This window comes from Labrus mixtus, chromosome 17 (genome assembly GCF_963584025.1).
Source record: "Labrus mixtus chromosome 17, fLabMix1.1, whole genome shotgun sequence".
Lineage (NCBI taxonomy): Eukaryota > Metazoa > Chordata > Actinopteri > Labriformes > Labridae > Labrus > Labrus mixtus.
Genome location: NC_083628.1, coordinates 15200934 through 15223932, shown reverse-complemented (window position 1 = coordinate 15223932; position 22999 = coordinate 15200934). Strand labels below are relative to the sequence as shown.

Sequence of the window (22999 nt, the reverse complement as noted above, 5' to 3'; positions counted from 1 at the left end):
GTTTTTGTTTGTTGTTTTTTTTTTTGCACATCCTATGCTTGTACTGCAGACTGTCCATAAGCCAGCAGGGCATCTCAGTAATGCCCCATCAGCTCTTCCTTTAGACTAAACGTTGTTGAACTTGTTAACACTTGAGGTAAATCCACTTCTAACATGCCATCTTGTAACATGTTGAGGAGCGGCCGAGCAGAACCGTGAAGATAAAAACCTACAAGCTTAAAAATGGGGCCCGACTTTTTTTTTTTTTTTTTTTTGATATGCAGACTGAATCGCAGGTTTACACCTCTCAAACATTTCACTCACACAAATGCCAACCCTCCTCAAACCATGTCAATAAAAACAGATATGTGAAAATATATCAATGAGGTATCCCATTTTTCCAACTGCCGGACTGACAGACTTATGCTGCTGCTGTCTTAGATGGTTGTAACAAACCTTTGAATCGTAACAGACTGAACGCCGTCAGAAAGCACAAGCAGGTATGTCTATGAGGAGCGAGGGGGAGGGAGCGATGGCGTGGAGAGAAGAGCAGGAGACAGGATAAGAAAGAGCAGGAGACAATGAGGAGGAGTGTGGAGCTGGAAAGGTGAAAGGGAGTTTAATTTAAAAGGGAATGAGGGTTTTCTTTTCCCACACCCCGTGCCTCCTCAGGCTTTGTCTGAAGGTTACAACGCATGACACTGCAGAGTGTTGTTAGTGCTCATTGCTCCTGCTGGTGTGCTGGTTATTTGCAGGCTCAAGACAATGCAAAGTCATGCAAACAGTAGGCAGGCAGGTAGTTCATGCATCATGAGCCTCGGCCTAGACCAGCGTGGGTCAAAGACAGGCCAGGTCAGTGGTGTGCCAGTCATGCAGTGACATTGCTGTTGAGGGAGGAGAGAGAGAGAGAGAGAGATAATGGTCAGACGGTGTGGCCTAAAAAAAAAGGTCTAAAGTTTCCGCCGTGTACAAACACAGGCAAACAAAATGACCAGGGTTAAAGGAGTGTTTTTAAAAGAGCATCACGTTAGTCAGAGATCATTCACAATGTGCCTCTAAAACAACGACAAAGTTAACAGAATGGAAGAAGGAAAACGAGCAGAAGAAACGGCAGAACAGCTGCAACAAGCATACCTTTTTAAACTTCCACTCTAAAGAGACGTGGACAATAATGGGCTCTTCTTGTAGTAACAACAGGTAAAGCCATCTTACTTTGATAGATACTGATACTAAAATCATATAAAAAGTAAGTCTGCTGCAATGAGCTACAACGAATAAACGCCCTGTAGGCATTAGTGGCAATCAACACTAAATCCCTTTCAACCCAACAGTCAGAATATTTAAGCCTCTGCAACTTTCTAGACTTTTCTCTGTGTCATGTGAGAAGGGACGTTTGCAGTTTTGGTAGGATATTATCGACTTGGTACCTCTATTTAAATTGAAGTGTATGGCACATAGGGTGTTGTCAGAGACAACCTGGTAATGCTGGTAAAATGTAAAAACATGTGAATGGATGCCATTCTCACTTTGCTCAACAGGGGCTCTTTAGGATATGAATCAGCTAACAACTAAATTGCACCACCTGAAGCTTGGCTGAAGAAGTTACTTTGACTTTTTCTCTGTAATACCTCTGTCGCTCCGTGTGACCTGTTGTTTTCCCCAAATCATGTTTTACTATGGAGACAAATTAGCAAGCAAATGGAACAAAAATATGTAATGACTTTACATCTTCTTTTGCCTCCCTGTATTTGTTTTGCGATTTTGATCCAACTTTAAAGATGAAAACATCATGAAATGGCAAAAGAACATTTTGTCCCTGTTGAACAAACAGTTCAAACATGGACACATGTAAATAAAAACTGATGTCACCTGCTTAAAGCTACATCTTTTATAGTTAAAACAGTCGAAAACTAGGTGAACCTCAAATGTCATCACAGGTAGAGATGTGCATAAATACTGCATGGACAGGCAGAGCGATTCTTTTAACAAAAAATGGCAGACACTTGTGAGGAAGATGTGATTCTTCTCTGCCTTAGATTCAACACGACCTGTCTGGGGAAAAAAAGGTTGCCACAGAATACAGACTGAGGATGGCCAGTGGTTGAGGGGAAAAAGAGAGGGTGTTTGGAGTGGCAAGTCAAACCCTGTTAAATATGCTGGGTTGTGCAAAAGGGGGAGGAGCCTGATATCCAAGGAGTGAGGGTAAAAAAAAATAAAAAATCTTAGTCAGGGGGAAAAAAGTGGTGACAGATATGGGCAGCCTTGTCTGGCATCTCTACCTCATGGATCTGATCAAGAAGAAAAACAGAAAATCAATAGGCAGAATGCAGGGAAACAAGAAACGTCCGTTAGGAATGAAATGGAAATAGTGCGCCTCAAAAAAGGCACATCTACTGCATGTAAGTTCAGGGGATCTGTAAGGTAGCTTGTCACTTTATTTTCTGCCCTGCTTCCATCTACCTGGCGGTAGCTGGCTGGACGTGGCCTGGATAGGAGCGGCGTGTGCTGGTGGCTTGTCTCTGCCGGGCCAAGAAGGACTGGCCAGAACCGGTGTTGGCAAGTCTGTCTTCAGCCGCCTTCTTCTGAAAAGACATACCCTGGAAACAGATAAAGAAGGAGATGACTTATCAATGACAATAATGGACAATGTCATTAGAATGAGAGAGCAAATACATGAGGACCAAATGTCAAAGGAGAAACCACAGACACTCTCAGTGCACTATGTAAGAAAATAAAAGCTGACACACAAGATAAGTGTGGACAAAAAAAAGCAGAGTAGCAGATGTAATATTGTTTAAATCATATATGTGTGCTGCCCTCTGGTGGTTAATGCTGAAATGAAATAATTTAGCCTGTAGTCTTGTGCAATATTTTTTAAAAAGTAAACAGAACCGTTATTAAAAAGTATCAAACTTAACACATGGAAACATGTGAAATAGACTGTGTAACACATTCAAAAGTGTAATGTTCAGTCAATCAGGGATGGACTGAAAAGAACTGGACAAACTCGTCCTATAATGTTAATTGGTCCTTGAATGTCAGTGTTTTCAGTACTTTTTCATGACTTAATACTTCAGTGCTGGCAGCTGCCATCAGTGTGTGAATGGCACACTTGGGGTGTAAAAGCGCTTTAAGTAGTCAGAAGATTAAAAAAGCACAAGATCAAGTCCATTTAACTGCTATTAACTGTGTGGGTCAATTATTTGGGAACTTTGCCATGTGATAGTTTTCATTAGAAAACAGACAGATATATTCTCAATGTATCCACGAGTCTAAACAACATCTTTAATCAGCTCATTCTGAATTGAATTCTGACTATTTCTAAATCCTTCTTACCATATTGTACCAGGCTGACACGATCAGTTTCTCCTCGTAATCTCTCTGGCCCTTTGTCTTGTCCATCTCTTTCTGTTAAGAGGAAACATAAAGCCAAATGAGCAATGGACTGTTTTTGAAGATAGATTAAACTGTTGTGCAAAGACTGCCATTCTTATTTCAAACAAAGTAGCAGTGATCTAGTCCTTTACCTCCAAAGAGTGTAGCATCCTCTCCTTCTCCTGGAGCTGGTTCTTCAGGGCTTGAACTTCTGGACCGGAACCCTGGTTCTGTTTGGGGTCTAGGGTCCGAATGACCTGAAGAGGACACATTCGATCATTTCACATATCTACAGAAAGCATCACTGCATCGCAGGTAGTTTATTGGTTGTTAAAAGAAATACTCACACTTTTGGCTTTTTCCAGGTATTTCTTATATCTCTCCTCCATCTGCTTCATGTCATCATCTTTCTTCTTTAATGCATCTTCCAGCTCCTCCACGCGTTGGGCTGACGGGGAACAAAACAAACCTTTTACATTATTTATGTGCTTTTGAGACAGTTAAGTCTGAAGTCATTTGAAATCAGAAAAAAAAAATTCAGAACAGACAAAAAAAAAAGGATCATGTAAAAAAAACAGGATCTAAATAAGTCTTCACGCATGCTGACTCAGCAGGGTCCAAACTCACAGCTGGCGGTATATTTAGGCTCAATCTCATCGATGAAGGAGTTCTTTTTCAGTAACTCGTTGTTCAGCTCTCGTAGTTTCTCCCTGATGAAGTGAACAAAGAGAAGGGATCAAAAAACTGCTGCAGGGCTGCATGGAGAAGACCGTTTCAATCATTTCAGATGACATTTTATATTATTTTTAAGGTGCTAACTTACATGTGCTCCTCATATTTCTTCTTCAGGATGGAAGACTGAAAATAAAAATAGATAAAGAGCCAATTTAAAAACATTTTATAACATTATACTAGTGCACATAAAAATCAGATGTGCCCTTACACACTGTTTGACAAATGTCGCAGCCTTTCTAACATTTCTAGAGCTCGACTTCACTGGCCATATTTATCTACAATGCAATTAAGCATTAATGTTCACACTTTACAAAAAATTAATAAAAGTGTATTCTTAAACTGCCCTGTTAAATTGGACCTGTCAAAAGTTAAAAATTAAATGGGCCACACTATACAAGGGGTCCTGCACATTCCCCTTTTCCTCCAACAGAGGGCAGTGAAGAACAAACACAGTTTGGGAAGAGGATATCATTATGATTTCACACTACATTAAATAGTTTATTTGTTTGATTCGGTTTCACTCTGCACTTTCACTTTTCATGTGGGTGCTCTGCAGCAGAATGCTTCTTCTTCTAGACATCTTACATCGTCAAGACAGAGGGAAGTTGTGATTCTACGGGAGAAATCAATCTAACTAAGGGTTGATTGAAGATGCCTCTCTATGTCTAACAGGCAAAGAAGAACTAAAGGATCCTAGCTAAGAGGGAGGTAAAGTACCCTTACACATGTGTAGCGTCTCAGTGTTATAAATGCACAACAGCAGTGAAATGCTCTGTACAAGGTTCAGATTCAAAGACTTAGGGGGTAGTCTGAGTTCAATCATTAATTATTGAACTCTGTCAAAGAATATGCTTTACACAGTGTAAACAATACACTATGTATAATTTCAACTATAAATCAATCAATCAGTCTTTGTTTGTATAGTGCCAATTCATGTGTTATCTCAAGACACTTTACAAAAGAGCAGGTAAAAGACCATACTCATTACTATATTATCTACAAAGACACAACATGAATCCATCATAAGCACTAAGCAACATTTAGCAAAGCTAGTGGCCAGAAAAAGATTCATTTGAAGAGGCAGAAATCTACCAGTGTGTGCAAAGTGACTTCATTCTGAGATGTTACACATTTGTTGGTGGTCATAAGAAACTAAACAAACGCCCTAAAAAGAGAGACAATCTACAAAAGGGAATTGTAAAATAAGTACTTACTATAGTCTGACAGTTGAAGCGTAATTTAAAAAGAAAATCATGAGAACTTTACTCATTTTATCTAGAATCACAAACAGGCCACGTGGATGGTCTTACACCCCGAGTGTTTTCTGTCAGGGTTTTTCTTTTTAACAATCTTTACACAGAAGTTCCACTACTCAATGTCTAAACATGTTCTGATCATTAAACACGTTTTTCTTAGAAACTCTCCATAATAATGTGTTACGAAAGTCAGTTTGCTCAATATGTGCTTGTTGTTCTCTTGTGTTCATAAATGAAGTGCATGTGAAAAATACTGAGATACTGAGTGAAAAGAAAGATGTTTAAGACTCTTAATGCTGCAGCTGGGATGCAAAATCTACACAAGTCTGCAGTAACTGAACTGAAATCCTAAAAAAAGAAGTGAGTGGTCTTATTTGTCATTTCATAACTAATGCCTTGAAGGCTATCTTAAACTACAGCATAAAAACTATACAAACACACATATACAGAAAAACATAATGGACTAGAAATTGTTATTTGTGGGTGGAGTTAGTTGGAAAAACGTTTATTTTTCCCTATTAATTAAAAAGATACAAATAAAAAGGAAGAGCGAGATCAAGCAGATATGCATTACATTTCTATGTATGTGAGTGGTAACAGCATGATCTTTAATTGTACACACAGAAACAATATTTTGTCACTCACATCGTCTGCTTTAGAACCTTCTTCTTGGAGACTCTTCTGTAGCTCCTCTACCTGACTCTGCTCCTCCATCAGGCGCTGATTTATTAACCTAGATAAAAAAGCAGCATTGAGCAAACAGTTAGAAGTGGCTGGCTTCTAACTAGAAGGTCATTGACTGAAATTCCAGTTGGACAAAGAAATGCTTTGTGGGGGAAGAAAATGGGAGATTGATCCATGTTCAAACACAGGGAAGCAGCTCACACTGAAAATGTGGCTCTGAAAACTACAGGAATCCAAACATTTCAAGAAAGGCTCAAGCACAAGGAAGTAAAGTGTGAAAGTGTTTTTTTTTTTTTTTTACTTGGCAAATGCATGTGCTTTGGCTGCCAATGCTGCACCTCTCTGTGCTCTTCACTGACCTGTTCTCCGTCTCCAGTTCATTTTTCCTCCTGTTAGCGTCCTCCAATAGACTCTGCAGCAGTGCAATCTTCTCATTGTCTGATCCCTCCTGGGCCAGCTTCAGCATCTTGTTCTCATGTTGAAGACGAATCAAATGCTCCCTGGAACGACACATTGGACGATGGGAAGTGTTTTTTTTTTTGTTTTTTTACACATGTAAAGGATAACCCTTGGACGATGGGAAGTGTTTTTTTTTTTGTTTTTTTACACATGTAAAGGATAACCCTAACTAATGTCTTTCCTAACACCTGAAATCTCTCTGATTTGATGTTCTGGCTAAAAGAGACCCACACACTGTGAAAATATGTTATTGATTCTCTGTGTATTGTTGCTCTTCTCTGCACTCATTCAGTTAAATTTCAGCAGATCAGATATTGCATCAACTTTCAGTCAATTTATTGACATTCTCACGATCATCAAATCAAAATAAAGAATTCAATAAACACAGAGAACTGTGCATTGTATGACCAAAATGGCAGGTGGAAAGAAAGCTTTGTTATACTTGAGAGTAGGAATGAGTAGGAGGGGGCTCCGGTAGTCCCCCCCCCCCCCCCCCCCTCCCTGATTTCTGACTCTATCCACTCTCTGATCGTTAAAATAAAGGCACTAACAGCCAAAATAAATCTTGGAGAAAAAAAAGGATTTGTGTAGGAGGGCTTTTAAATTCTTTATTTTGTTTGAGATACTTTCAAACTGATGACAGCGTACTGTCAAAGATAAGCTTGGATATTTCACTTGATACCATTTTTTAAACATGTCATGTTTTTTTTTAAGGGTGCGGTTGCTGACGGAGGAACTGGCTAAATGTTGCCAGATGAACTCTCAGCTGCTAACCAGGAAAGGGCAGGCGAGGGAAACGCAGCGGATGTCTGATTTAACTTGTTGAGTTATAATTACAAACAATACGACTAGATGTATTCTGGTAGAGGATTGATTCTGCTGCTCTTTTAGCAGAATCGGGGGAAAGAAAAAACATTTCCAGCCAAGGCTCGACTTCCTGTTTCATAGTCAGGAGAAAGACCTGACAAATCAATCCCAGATGCTGCTATAAAAGGGTAAATCTTGCAAACTCAGTGTTTAAGGCTGAACTAACAGACATGAATCACACACACCCACACAGTTCATACTTTTATACGTCACATACAGTTTCTTCTCTTTACACATGAAACATCACTATTGCATCATCTCACAAGCTCACAGGATATGACATCACTTCAGCACACAACAATGTTTCCTTACACTACCTCTTGGGTGGGATAAACAGCCTTCCTGCACTGGGTGAACTCGATTCATATTTTGTCCTATTAGTAGATTTCAGTGGATTAGGATTACAAGGTCAATTCTTGGTTCACTTGATAACCAGGCACAGTGCGCTACCAGCAGAAAACCCAGCCCTCATGGAAAGCAGCAGTAAGGCTGATGTAACTCACACACACAGTTACATAACTCACTTCAGACAGGCCAAACTCGTCTACCTTACCACTGCAGTGAGCAGAAGGGGGACATGCTAGAAACAGCATCTGACTGGCTACAAACTGAACAACAGCATGACAGATACACTGCACACACAAACTCATGAGGACAAGGTGAGAGACACCTGCAGGGGAACAAACCGACTGACACAGAGAAACACTCTTAGATAGTGAGTCCTTTCATGACTGGTGTGTTTGTGGCATGTACGCTGCAAACTTAGAGGCCAATCGTCTTTTAAAATAAAATACTGTTTTAGAAAATATTGATGACTTTTCTCTTCCACACACAAACTCACATCATGCTTATTAAACCTGTTACATTAAGTACTTTGTGATCTGTCTCCCTGTGTAAAGCACAATATTAACATTATTTACCTCACTAACAATGTGCATTTAAATCCTAAGGAAAACAAATCCAAGTGTTGGAAAGTCCTACCTAATCTCTGGAGTGGTGATCTCAGCAGCCAAAGAATCAGAGCCGTCGTTACTCGCCAACGGGAGCAAACCTGAAACAAACCAAAATCAGTGTTAGAACAGGAGGAAAACTTTTGTTAGAGGCTTAAGTAGACCAAACTCTACTTTTAAAAAAGGCCCAGCTCAGTCCACCTACTTAGCAACCCTTGACGGGTATGACTTTTACCTGATGTAAGCTGTCCCTCCTGGGCTTGCACACAATGCAGCTCCTCAATAGTCTCCTTCAGAGAGTCTCTCTCCGTCCTCATACGCTACAGAGGGAGAGAACAAGGAGTGAAGACGTTAAAGAGAAGAAGAAACGGACTGACAGAGAGAGAAAAGGAGTACAGTCTGAAGGAGCCTCAAAGTGCATATAAAACGCAGCAGTCAATCAAATAACTCTCTGAAGACCCAGTATGTGATGTTCAAAGCTTTGTTTTGCATCTCTCTTGTTGTTTATTGATGAATCTGCTAAATTACAAACTAGACACAGTCTTTTGGTTTAAAAGAATATGATTTCATTTACACAAATAGGACTGTGAATATGTTTGATGGGTATTGTCCATGTCAACTGCATATTAATCTTTGCAAAGAGTGAAATGAAACCATTGTTGTGATGTACTTCTAGAAGTAAAAAGAGTTGGACCTACATCTTTTTCTTTTTGTAAGGAGTCCACTTTCTCTTTGACCCGTTTGTACTCAAACTCCATCTTGTCGGCCTTTTTAGACTCCTCTGACAGTCGGTTCTGAAGTTCAACCACCTGTGCAGAGAAAGCAGCAGTTAGTGAGGCAGCAGACATTATCACTGACAGTATAGATGTGTGTATGTTAGTAATGTGACAAGAGTAACGCCTTGGGGAACATGCCAATGATAATAACTCCATGTGACCTGTTACCTGTCTCTTGTATGTCTCCAGCTGGCCCTTTGTAGCATTCGCCTTTCGTAACTCTTCTTCCAAACCTACATTAGTCTGCATGAACACTGTGTTCTTCTCTTCCAGCAGCTTGTTCTGGAAACAGAGACAGAAATGTGACCTCAGTTTTAACTGTGTACAACAATACCACCTGTAAGCCTCAATTAGTTGATGACTAAAAAAGATGATTGAGGCTATATAATGCAGGTTCTTATAAAACATTATAATGTTTTGCAGGGAAAATGTGAAACTACAGATCATAAATACATTTTGTCTCTGTGTTCTCTGAGTGTGACTGAGTACCTGTCTCCTGAGAAGGCCCATGTCCTCCAGTTTCTTCTTGTAGTGTTCCACTGTTGCCTCCAGCTTTGACACTCGGTCTGATGAATGCCTGTGAGGAAAACAACGGTCGCTTTCATTCTGTGAGGTAACATTTACAAAGGAAAAGGAAGTTGGGGGTATAACAAAGGCTTGTTTTAATGTAGAAACCCACCTCAGACAATAAAAGTGTGATCAAACAGGATAGAGGTTCAACACTCCTGACTGCAACTTTCCTGACTAAACCTCAACTTCCCTCCAATCAGGCTTTTAGCGCAATACATTTTAAATCATTTTTTATCTTTTCATCATTGAGCAATAATCATGTTTTTAAAAGCAATATAACTGTTTAATGATCTGTGTGCTGTAGCTTCAAACGATCATAAAAAAGCACTTCTTTTGAAATCTACAAAATCTTGAGTATAACATCAAAGCTTTTCTCAGCCCTCTGAATACAAACTTTATTAAGGGCACAACAAACATCATCAGTAAGAAAATGAAATCTCAGTGTGTTGAAAGCCGAATCTGCCTCCCTGTCTTACCTGAGGACATCCATTTCATCCTTGAGAGACTGGGCCTCATCAGCCAAGGACGTAAGCTCTTCATTTTGTGATTTCACATCCAAGAGTTCTTTTTCAAGCTCTTCACAACGGATCCGGTAGTCATCTTTCGCTGCCTCCAACCTACGAAGCAAAAAGGCATATTTCAGAGCTGAAGATGTCTGACATCCACATCAGTCAAGCCTCGCTCTTTCTCTCTTTTGATGTGGCAAAAACATCCTCCTACCTGAAAGTCTCCTCCTGTAGTTGCTCCAGTTGTGTCTGCAGCTGGAGGTGTCTGCGTCCAGCAGGGCTGTTAATATCCTCTATAGAGTCAGACTGGTTAAGTCTCTCCATCAGGACCTGGTTTTCTGCGAGCAAACTGCTTTTCTCCTCTTGAAGGGCTGCGACCTGCGGGGCAGAGGACAGCAAAATACGAAGGCAGAGTGGAAACACCAAAAGAAAAAAAGGAGAAGAAAGAAATGGTCCAGTAGCAAGACAAGTAGAATCAGATGAGAAGGAAGAACAGAGGGAATTTTAAAAAAGGTGAAGAGGGGGCAACAAAAAGGAATTGCATGGAGAATAGGATGAGAGGTGTAGAGAAGGAAGAGAGGAAAGGATGTTAAGATGGAGAAAAGAGAGGAAGAGAAAGGACACAAGTTAGAAAGTAAATGACACTTCTATTTGTATATGTCAAGCTTTTTTAAAGTACATGTACAACTTCTCAATGCATTCAGTTATTTTCAATCACTGCATCCATTCTGGCAATAAAGCAAGCACACACCAAACACACACCTCAACAAGGCAAAACTAAAAAACACTCCAACATGGCAAAGAGGGCTGGTTTGATGTCACCTTCTCAGTGGGATTGACGGATGATTCAATCTCACACAGAGCAAAGCAGAAGCTGTTTTTAAAAGGAACGATACTTGTAAAAAAAAAAAAAAAGTGTGGTGCACTGTTAAAATTTAAAAAATGACTTCGATATTTTGTAAAGAGAATATAAATTGTGCTCCAATGATTAAGCTGTTTTTTCCCCTCGAAAATGTCTCACTACCTGACGTGTAAAGGACGTAATCACATAATTTTTTACAAACTTTAGTTGTTTATTCCAATTAAACTAAAATTGCATTACCTGAGGACATTTTATATTTGCATTATAGTTTGTGTATTTTATGACCTTATACAATGGCATCAGCTTTTTCTGCTTTATAAAACCTTTTAGCACTTCATTGTGTAAAATGTGTCCCGTTGAAACGGCTGGAACAGGGGAATGTGGAAGTGTTCAGAGAGAACTTGCAGCAGCGTGATATTCTCTCACTGTGGTAAGTCTATTTGAGAAGAGTTTAAAAAGAAGGAAAGATGTTTCATTTTCAAAAGCTGAATGTAGTTTCATAAAGACATATCTAATCCCTATTAGTATGAAGTAACATTGTGTGTAATTCTGTTACAGATGTTATCATTTTGACTCCCCCAATTGAAAAAAAACATCATGTATGAATAATAAAAAATATACATTATATGTGAATATTTGACAGATATTCAACAGTTGTGCCATGAAATGATTCCTCCCTGGGTCCAAAAGAGTTCTCCCTTTACTGTGTAGTGTTGCTGTGGTAGAGCATGAAACACACCAAGGTAAAAAGGGCAGAGGGTATTTAGTGAAGGGGTGACAACTGACACACCCACAAAAAAACTGCAGCTGTGACTGGTGTGCCCCCCAAGAGGACTACGTGTACACATGTGCACAAACACTTGTGCACAACTGTGTACACACACACACACATGCACACATAATTAGGAAACGGGGGGATCTGGATTCCAAAGGGGATGCTGGTGCAAGCAGACTGAAAAGAAAATCCAGGACTATTAGACACACCACACACCATTGATATAAAAAAAGAGACAGGAAGAAAAGAAAGTTTGGATTTACCCTCTCTTCTAGCTCATTATACTCTAACCTCAGCCTATCACGCTCCTCTTGGACATGGAGGGCCTTTAAAGCAAGGCACACAGTATTGAAAAAGTGAGGAGATAAGAGGACACCAAACAGGAGAGAGCACGTAACCCTTTAAACTACAGCTCCATTTTTCTGCAAAAACACTGTCATTAGCACAATGTACATGGTAACTTACAGGTTAATTATGATCAGCTGTTACGAGATGATCGTTATCTGAATGTTACGGCCCCGTGTCCACCTAGCATTTTTTCCGGGCAGAGAAGCGCTGGCTGTGCGCTTGGGAGTTCTTGTATGAAGCGTTTGTGCGCTGACAAGAGAAGCGCTACACGTCTCTATGACAACAGTCTGTTGACAATGGCCGCTGTATGACATACACTGCTCAGTTACTATTTACTGCATATTTTTTATTTGAGATCATTTATTTCTCGATCAGAAGAGGATGTGAGTACAAGACACGATTGGTAGGCGGCAAAACTACAGGGAATATCTTGTATCTGGTGACATCAACAGCGCCTTTCTGAATAGTTTACCGATTTTCAACTTGAGCGGCTGCACAAAATTAATCAGAAGACGCTGGGCGCTTTTTCTCTGGGCGGCCGCCTGCTGCTGGGAACGCTCTCTCCTCGTTGAATTTTTTTTTTTTTTAAAAGGCTCTGGAGCTCAAAAAAAATGCTAGGGGGACACAGGGCCTAAGACAATGTTTCTTTCACCGTTTACATTAAGATATACTTAAACTATGACATAATAAAGAACCTTGTATAGAAAAAAAGGAGCTGCCTTTAAAGTGTACTTAATAAACAGCTATAGAAATATTAAGCAAGAAACAATCAGTTTGATAGTAAAAGAAACTTTAAATCGGGAAGAAGAGGGAGTTCTCGGGTATGTATTTACAGTATGCTATTGTTCTATGCTTTATTGAACTTTATGAACGATTGGATACATCACTGAACACTTGCATGGCTTCACAACTGCATCAAACAAACCTGCATGTCCAGCTCCCGACACCTCTGAGCGATCTCTTCCTTGGTGGACAAAGCATCGTTCAGCTCCTCTGCCGTCTTCTTGAGCTGAGATCAAAAAGTGAGAACAGATAAAAACCCTGCTGAATTTTTCTAATTTTCTCAAGCTCAACTCAAGAGTCACTCATGCCTACCGTTAGCTTACTGGTTATACAAACAGGTCTGATCAAAAGGTAGTGTTGAGACCTTATCGGTGGTATCGACTGAAAACAGAAATGATTTGAAGTCTCCATACCTGTCGGTCTAGATCCACATACGAGTCATTCCCTCCCGCCACTGGAGTCTCTTTACTCATCAGCTACAGAAACACAGAATAATGTTCAGAGAGGTTAAATGTAAGAAGCAACAATCTGAAGCAGAACTTTGTCAATCATGCATCTGTGCACTTCAAACTCCAATTTCTATTTAAAAAAAATTAAAAAATCCTAAGTATCTGACCAATGACATGTCATTACTGATCAATCATCATCTACAATTCATTATTAAAGGCCTGAAACACATGATAGTTCACCTCTTGGATGGCTGTCATGACAACATGCTGCACTGACTCCTCCATCATCATTATGGTCTGGATGTATTCTAGAGAACACAGACAAGTAAAGGGTCAATCCAAGCTTCTGAGTCAGTTTCTAATGCAATGTGCAAACACCCAGCACATTGTTTAAAAATACCAAATTGCACATTGCACACACACGTAAAAATTGACAAAGTGATGATGCTATGAGCACCTTGTTTCTGTTCACAGTTGACAGCACAGCCCAGAAGAAGTTGTAGCATCCTCCCGAGTTCTGCTTGGTCGGAGTGTTCTCCGATAAGGTTCACATCTGGTAGTGTGAAGTCGTTGATGTGCTGGCCCAGGATCTAGACACAAACAACAGGTGTCTAAACTTAAAATAATGGACACATTTCATGATATGAAAACGACATCATTATGGTGGTGTCATGTGATGAGTTAAATAGATTATGGGTGGAGTAGGCAGTCACATTTTCTCTGTAGCAGAAATCCTTCTCCTTATGTAATCAGAGTTCTGGGTAGTGATCAAGTCTTGTGGGAACAGTAGATTTTTCTTACCTCCTGATTATAGTCTAGCATTCCTTTTAAGATTTTCTTCAGATTGCTGACCTGAAACAAGAAAAGACAATGAGAAAGACTTACACAAGCAATGCTGAACCAGAGGTTAGACCTCCAGATGACTCCCACAAGATAATGAGAGCGATTAGTCATCATTTAAATCATTTATTTATCAAAATCCTCGGAAAACACATTGAGAGAGAACCCTCGTTTCCAATGGAGCTGAGGTAAATCCATACTTTAAAATGTGACATAACAAGAGTGGGATCGACCATGTCATTATGAACATAAAATGGCTAAATTTAGTAACAGTTTCTAGGATCTGGTTTCACAAAAGATGTAAAAAGAAATGCATACCTCTAAAAAAAAAAAAAGAAGAAGCAGATACTAACCTTTAACCTCCAGTTGTCCCCGACCTCTGGCTTGATTCTACTTATCCAAGCATCACTAAAATAAACTATGTCTCTAGAAAGTTCAGACACACAAGAGAGCAGGGATTTAGATAGTTTGAAAAAAAGACGCTCGCTGATGAAAAACACTGGTAGTATAAATCTGAAGAGCAGAACTTACATTTTCTGCAGAGCTTGGGCCATGACGATACCACTCGTCAGGTCTTCCACTGTCTTGCATGGAGCCTCCACTCCAAAGGTCTGGATCTAAACAACAAAACAAACAAGTGTTGATTGGGCTGTGTACACACTGTCTAATTGAATCAAAATGACATTAAACACTGTAATAGACAAACCACGACACCCTCTTTATCAAGGTCTAAATGTAGAATTTTATATTCAGCTTAAGTGATGATCAGCTAAACACTTAATGAATGTGAAGCAGGAAAAACTAAACTTGCTTTGGTTGAATTGATCTATAAATATCGTCCTGCTCTTTAATGAAGCTCACACTTCCCACTCCAGCACGATTTTTCACAGCTTCGCAAGTCATCACTGCAGTTTCTCTCGACTCTTACATCACCTCTTTCACTTCTTTCAGATTATTCCTCACTTGAAAAGTCTTTTTCTGTCCTTCTTATTATTCTGTACTGCTTTTCCTCCCGGCTGAAAGTCTGCACAGACAGATGTGAATATCTTTGAGTCTGCACGCCAACAGTCCACGTGCAAAAGGAAAGCGGGGAAGAAGTTGAGGGAAGGAATGTTGGATATCTGACAGGAAGAAAGTGATGAGGTTGAACTTCTTCCTGTACAACCTTCTGCTGGTCTCACTTTTCATTACGTGGCAAAACAGTCAGCTGTCAAGCTCTGAGCTGCAGAGAAGGAAGAGTAAGAAACGATTGGCCAAGTTTCCTGCGATGGCAAAACAATTAGGGACACTTTAAGTCCCTAATGAAGGGTAAAGCCTGGATCAACATGAGGTAACTGTGTTGAAATTAAATGAACCCTGATTAAACCCTGAGAGAGGGAAACTCCAGCTGAGCGTTTCATTTATTTACTAATATTTGCAGCTTTGTAGTGCTACTAACAAAAATCCCATTCAAAGTTCTTAAAGTTGAAATAATGATTTATTATAACAGCAGCTTCAAGTGTTAGCAATAATACAGTCTTCAAACGACTGCTTTACTGGCTGTATGGCAGCTTGTCTCAAAACATACATGATGATTCTTTTTACAACTAATGAGTGGTCATAATAAGAATAACTGAATATTTATTCAGTTTAGCCATGTTCTGAATTTCCCCTCTGGGGATCAATAAAGAATGATCTTATCTTCTAATTCTTTAGATCAAACTCTGCAGGTTTAGGACTTGAAGTAATATGTAGCCACAGAAACTCAGTGATAGGTCTGCACTATCACTTAGGTACTTTCAGTAAACAAGAAGACATCGGACACTGCACACAGTGAAGGACACACTCCACTCCACGTGACATGAGGGATACATCACACTCAAAATAACATCCACACATCATCACTTGATGAAATAACATAACTCCAATGTTTAAAGTGTTTCTAAAAGGACGCTGATTTACTTTGGAATCACAACGCAAATGACCCTCTTTCCTGGAGTTTGTCTACACAAAAAAGGTGAAACAATCAAATACAGTTTGCTTCCAATTCTAGCATGACCTTCCACTGTACTTTACAACACTGATGACAGCCTGACTTCTCAAAAACATTACTCTCCTACTTCTGATCTCAAAAAGTCTTTATTATCATTCATACTAGCTAACCTCCAGTCTATTCAGGTAGTCAACCCCACATGAGATAGTGTCTCTGTGTGTACATCATGCAGCTGAAGCCAAACACTGGCCCGGAGCCAGCACATGTAGGAACCTAAACAATACCCCTGATTACATAACACCAACTACCAGGGAGAGAGAACTTTTCCCCACATCAATTACCAACACAGCATTCCCTCTATATCTACCAGATCAGCTGAATTTTCAGCTACATTTATATTCAACACAATCAAGATTTGACTCTTTCCTGCAATGCTGTCATCTCATGCAACCACTTTTATGCTGACTTCCTGTGTTACAAAACCCTTAGGACACAACACTGGCACGAGAGATGGCTATGTGGTTTCATACAAAGTAGTGTTTAATGAGTTGGTTTCAAATATATAACATTAAATAAAAAGGTCTTGTCAGGTTGAAAAAATACAGTTATAAAAATGTTATTACATTGAAAACAACACTCAGAAAGACAGAAATGCACATGGATGGTATGAAGCAAACAGGATAGTGTAGTCCTGGAGTTGCACGGTGCTTAAATTAAGTGTATGTTTTGTGTCATGGTAGAAACGGTGGCAAACACAGCTGTTGCTCTAAATTTGGTGATAACCCTCCATCACAGCAACATTTGGTCTACATCATTTCCTGTAGCAGGAAAATGGTGGGAGGATAGAAAATATGGTGCTGCTCGCACAAATACAAAAACAACCCACAGAGGCCCTGACGAACGCATGTTCCCGAACAGGACAGCATGACAACCAGTGCACTGCTATCTAAAGAGTAAAAAGCCTAAAAGGCCCTGACCCACAAAGAAGATCGTTGGCCGTTAGTCCTAGTTGGCGGCATTCGTCCCCACTAGTTATTTGCCGTCTGCTTGGTGTGTCAGGGCCTTTGAAATAAAAAATAAATATCTCTCCTAAAGTACCTCCAGTGCTGGATCTAAGGTTGGGATCTAATGTTGTTTGTGATCAGTCACCTTCACTCTCACAGCACTGTTAGCTCCTGGAACAACCCCATCAGTTGCATTGTCTCAACTTGGCCTCTTTTTGCGGGCCTCTGTAGCTATTATTCCACTCTATAGTACTGTCCCCCACACAGCAACATGTTTCCATTGCTCCAAAACCTCCACATGCTTGACTGCATGCAGTATACATGCCACTGTATTACAAAGCCTTTAAAAAGAGTGTGTGCCCATGTGATGCCTCTTCAAAAAGCCCAGCGGAGTAAAACAGGCGAGTCTCTTTATGCTGTGGAGAACAATGAGCAACTGCCTAGTGAATAAAGCCCAACTTTTTCAGCTCCAAGTAAGTGCATACAATTTCACTGCTTTGACTGTATTATGTGTGTATCATTTGAGACAAGTGCACATCATGCATATATAGTCACTTACCGGTATTGTGTTGATTAAATCTGCTAGGACAGATTATAAGAATATTTTGGGGATGAACATTTTGTATTACAAATAATTATTACGTATTGTTTACTCAAATTGTATAGATTTCACCAGCAGACTTTTTTATTGGCAATAAGCAAGCTGATCAACGCAATCAGACTAAAAATAAAGTCTTAATTTGGAAACAGTGCAAAGTTTAGTCATTGTGCTCTGAGCCTCTGAGCTGTTGTTTCTGACCTGCGCTAAAGGTCCATCAGCTGTAACGGGTAAAACAATAAGGGCAATCTACAAGTGTCATTTCAATGCTGCATAAACAAATGCATTAACAGCTATATAAACTGCTTTTATTGTCCCTGGAACTCTGTGATGTTGAGTTTTGGGTTTACATTTTTGAAGTATTTGCACAAGTTCTTGATTATATCCTTCCCACATCTTATCCCATCTCCCCCTATCCCATTTTTCTTAACAATGAGGGTCTTTTACCTGCTCTTTTGTAAAGCATCTCAAGATAACACTTGTTATGAACTGGCGCTATACAAATGATGATGATTGATTGATTATTACATTGACAGCTCAGCATTGCTATCGATTTTTTGTGGCTTATTTGCCCACTTTTGAGCTGTTCCTTGTCCACCACAGAACATCCTGTGAAATGAATCTGCATACCATTTTAGGCCCTGTAAGTGCCAAATCTTTGTGTGAGCTGCATTTTGATGTTTGATAAGCCATTCATTTGAAAACAAAGAACTATCAAACAGAACAGAAGAATGTGTTAATTGTACTTAAAAAAAGATTTGCTAATGTCCAACAGCCTTGCCAGGATGCAATCAGTTTTCTTTGAGTAATAATAGAGCAGCTATCTGCTAACAGTACAGATGACAGAGTCCAGTGTAGTTTATCTTCAAGAAGTTAAAGAGAGAGAGACAGTCTTAAAATGGGATCCACATCTGCATTGAACTGATATTGGTTGAGAAAACTCTGAACAATTGTAGCTTGAGATAGAAAATGTTACACAAAAATGTGGATTTCCACCGACACTCGCAATTTCTAACCTATGTGAAGAGTGTGGTCATTTTAAAAACCCCTTTGACATCTAGAAATAAAAACTATACCGTAGCAACCAACAACAATTCTCTTGAAAATACAGACTCAAGCACACCAAGAAAGCGTGGACATAAACTTCTTGGACAGGGCAGACTGACATCAAAAAAGAAAAGCCCCACCTAGGAGTTTGTGGAAACATTTGGGAAGGGTTGAAGTCAAACTGTGGATAGAGTGTGTGTCACATGACTAAAGCAACACATGACTAGGAGTCTAGGACAAAGTGATTAGCAGCAAAAGCACTCAAATAAACTAAAAATAAAAGTGATAACAAAGGTTTTTCTAGATGTTTACCTCCAGATTATGCATCTTGCATAATTTGTTTTGCAATGTCTAAAAGAATAGCATAGCAGATGGAACACAATGTCAACAACCTTACATCTTTAGAGTAAGAGTGAGTGTGCATGTGGTGCCAAACAAAATGTCGTCATCTGCAAAAATACATGCTACAAAAATAACCAAGACACAGTGCAATCAATGCATATTGTTGTTTCATTCCAGTTAGTGCATAGGTGTCTGTAGATGTTATTCTTGAAGTTCCAGTGTAGACTTCAAATCTTTTTGTAGCTCTTAGTCAGCCTTACATTAAGCTGTTGTAGAAAATAATCATTACACATGGGGAGATTTAAAGGTAAAGGTATAATTGCAGCTGAAACCAACAATTTTATAGTATAGCAGATTACTATTGTACGCACAGAGATGTTAATGGGGCTAACAATAGCTAATGTCCTGTAAGCTCACTGTCATGAGATAAAATTGTATCACTTGTATCTCATTATCTTATTAGACAAACTGGCTTACACAACAGGAAAGAACTGCGAGATAAAAGCAGTAGCTGCATGCAGATAGACTCTAAGGGCACAACAAAGATAAATGGCATTTGACTGATATCTGATAACATTTTTCATTCTGGCACCACAGATACTTCCTATTTTACAGGTATGCTTGCTTGATTTCATCCCGTAATAATGTCTATTTCATGCATCATCACTTAGAACTGTTAAATTACAAGATATGTTTGAATGTATTTATCAGTCAATATTGAACAACAAACAAACAACCAGCTACTTATTTGTTAGTGTGCCTAAAATCCTAACACTGTCCTCCTGTTACATTGACCTATCGCAGGAGCACTACTTCACATCTTCACTGCTACTTTGTGAGACGTTAAGTCTCACATGTTTGAGTAACAAGCAGTCACAATCTGTCCTGTGACTCTGCAGATGACAAGTATGTGAGGAATGTTTGAAGCTACATCGTTACAGGGAACATGACGAAAGGCTGCAGATCAGCCAAACTATGACAACAAAAGGAGGGTGCAAAGTTGATGCACAGACAGATACAACATGCAGTGTAGTGTAGCTGTACATTCATTTCATTTATAAAGGTGTTGTTAACATTTTATTCCGACTGTGACATTTCTGACTTTTCGTTGCCCTTACTTTTTCACTCTCAATGAAAGCCTTTGTGATTACAGTTGCATTCGGTTATGAATCCCAAACCCCTACATTGTTTATACAAAAACAAGATTTAATGGGCTAAATTACTTTCAGAAAAGGAAATGTGCACATGTATTTGCTTTACATGACATGTAAGGAAGCACATGACCACGGAGAAGCACAGAAGCTTGCTTGCACTAAGCTCTACCACAACCAACATCACAAGCTTGTTTTGACTTTACACTATGACATATGTGCCAGTAGTTTATCGTGGGAACAAGGAGTTTCCATCAATTGCTACCCGTGCCAATCCATTCCCAATTCATTACAGGTTTAAGATATGTCATGAACTGTAAATGTCTTCTGAGATATCTAAATCCATTCAGCCCTTTTTCCCCAAACACCAAGCAAGTGCATCATACCACAACAAAAACAGCTCTCAGCTTCTTAGTTATGCTGTATATCATCTCAGCTCGAGACCCCCTTCTGCTTTTCAACACTGTAAACATACACCAACCTTTAGCATGTGATGTTACAGTATGATGCTTTAACATCTGCTTTTAGGCTTTAACTAGAAATGCATGGGTCACTTCTCAAAGATTGGAGGGTAACAGAAAACAGGACATAATGACACATTGGAAAACAATGACAGGAATTTAGTCTCAGACCAGACACTGAGCTGTAACCTTATATCCTCTCTCCGCTTATAAACCATTGAACCATAACAAGGCCATCGTCTCTGCTGTTTGATCCCTTTATTACGCGACAGACATTAGGAAAGTTGAGTTAGCTTTATATTCGATGGCAAAGAACTGGCAACAACATATCAGTCTTGAATGGCTATACGGGTTTATGGCGGCTAGTAAGCAACACATCAGCAGCTAAAGTAGCAAACAGCTGGCCTGCATACGTAACCAACGTGAGCCCATGTCATTTTCCCCCCAGTCTGCTACCGTTACCCGAGCTAGCTCACTAGGCTAGCGTTAGCCTTTATGTTAGCTAGCATCAGCCGGCGCCGGACAACAGTCTATCTGTGAAAAGAAGAAGCCCCCAAAAACTTCATATTTGGTCACCTACCCATGTCAGGAGGCTTTCACAGAGTTCCATTCGATCCAATGACTCCGAGGTACTCATTGTTACCTAACGTAGACCGACTTTTATGTGGTGAGCAGAGCCTGAGGTTGTCAGTCGGCTTCATGTACTCCCGAGGTCTCTCTCTCTCTCTCTGGGTGTCTCACAGTCTGTGTTGGCCAATAGTCGGGTTCGCTGCTTTGCCAGTCTGGCGTCTGCCTGAGGAGGGCTGGGTGGGCGGAGTCTACAGTCCACATTCAAGAAAACTCCCACAATTACAGAGGGAAAACTCCCTAAGGAGAATGTCCTTCCTCTGGGACAAGAATGTCACCAAAAAAAAACCGAGTTGTGTGATCTTTTTCACTTTAAAGACCAAACAATTATACACAGCCACACTTGCAGGGGAACCAATTATAAGAGGGTACGGCTGGGCTGGATTTACCTGCTTCAGGGAACCAAACACAAAAAAATGGGTGTGCCCCCCCCCCCACCACTAAACCTTTAAAACTGTCCTTAAAAAATCTTGAAAACATCAGGACAACCTGCCTGTAAAACCTCTGACCTGGATTCACATGCATGTCACAGTGGGATACTTTCCCCATGGAGGAGGGGGTTCTCAAGGGGCAGCACATGGCCTAAAAGAAAAAAAAAGGACAATGCAAAAATAGCAAATGAAGCAACAGTGACCAACACTGTAATGACAGTTCAATGCTACTTATAATTTAAAAAATATCTAAAACAAATTCACAGTATCAATAAATAAGTAGTAAAGAACATATCATTGCAAGCAGAAAAGAGTAAGAAGCAGCTTCATTACATGCATGACGATTGCACCGGTTGCTCACAGGTTGCGTGATGTATTGCTTTGTCCCCCTTACGTTTGAATTGTTTACACAATTGTGACACTGTATCATTTTAAATAATGTGTTTCTGTCTGCTCTGGTTGTCAAAATTAGATATACATATTAAATAAAATCATGATAACACTTACTGGATAGTGTTATCTGTAGATAAATCTCTCTCAAGAAAGGGGGAGCCATACAAACAAAAAATACTAATTTCCTTCCAAAACATGAATAACACACTAATAACCATCGGGGGAATCTCAATGAATACCTGAAGGGCTCATGTAAGGTGATGGTCATGGCAAAATATTGTATTCAGGGTTGAATGACAAAGGGAATTAGTCCCCCATTGAACAGTTCTATTAACACGTTTGTTATTAAAGTTGATCTTCATACTACAAGTGTTGCTGGAGCTCTTCAAGCCTCTCACTAGTCATGCACCTTGGTAGTTGAAGTTGTGCCAGAAAATCCCACTCTGCTCCCCCTCATTGAACAGGGACATGGAAAGGAATGGAAAACGGTCCAGTTGACCCACGCTGGCTCAGCCATGGGGGGCATTATGCTCAGCTGGATCATGCTTGAACAGAATTTCTTGCATCACTAGATAAGAGACACGCCCAAACTCAATAAATGGTGTTTATATCCCGACTGACAAGATGTTTTGGAATCCATGTAAGGAACCATGTATTTCAATGCTTTGGCTTTTCAGCATTTTTTATGGAAAGAACTTTGATCTTAAGGAAAATATAGAAAGCCAGCGAAAACACAAAATGCATGACTGGTGTGTGTGT

The 22999-nt window shown here is 39.8% G+C and overlaps 1 protein-coding gene and 1 long non-coding RNA gene across 4 annotated transcripts; both read right to left on the bottom strand.

The window, feature by feature from the left end:
* Positions 1 to 176: 176 nt before the first annotated feature.
* hook3 (hook microtubule-tethering protein 3) lies at positions 177 to 21524 on the bottom strand. 3 transcript variants are annotated; one of them, XM_061060812.1, is made up of 25 exons: positions 21370 to 21524; positions 14746 to 14831; positions 14568 to 14640; positions 14176 to 14226; positions 13832 to 13964; positions 13615 to 13682; positions 13339 to 13401; positions 13068 to 13151; positions 12058 to 12120; positions 10372 to 10535; positions 10128 to 10268; positions 9571 to 9658; positions 9250 to 9363; positions 9004 to 9114; positions 8541 to 8625; positions 8337 to 8406; positions 6389 to 6529; positions 5991 to 6078; positions 4178 to 4212; positions 3982 to 4064; positions 3702 to 3802; positions 3507 to 3611; positions 3316 to 3387; positions 2440 to 2576; positions 177 to 2267 (listed from the first exon to the last, which is right to left on the bottom strand). In XM_061060812.1, the coding sequence occupies exons 1-25, from the start codon at positions 21424 to 21426 to the stop codon at positions 2255 to 2257; spliced, it is 2226 nt and encodes a 741-aa protein (XP_060916795.1). In that variant the 5' UTR covers positions 21427 to 21524; the 3' UTR covers positions 177 to 2254. The 3 variants fall into 3 exon arrangements, with proteins under 3 accessions (XP_060916795.1, XP_060916794.1, XP_060916796.1); XM_061060811.1 differs by having other exon boundaries at positions 177 to 863; XM_061060813.1 differs by lacking the exon at positions 12058 to 12120 and having other exon boundaries at positions 177 to 863; positions 21370 to 21523.
* Positions 6645 to 8310, bottom strand: LOC132991870 (uncharacterized). The gene is made up of 2 exons (XR_009676273.1): positions 7547 to 8310; positions 6645 to 7516 (listed from the first exon to the last, which is right to left on the bottom strand). It is a non-coding gene; the product is annotated as an uncharacterized LOC132991870 (long non-coding RNA).
* Positions 21525 to 22999: the final 1475 nt, after the last annotated feature.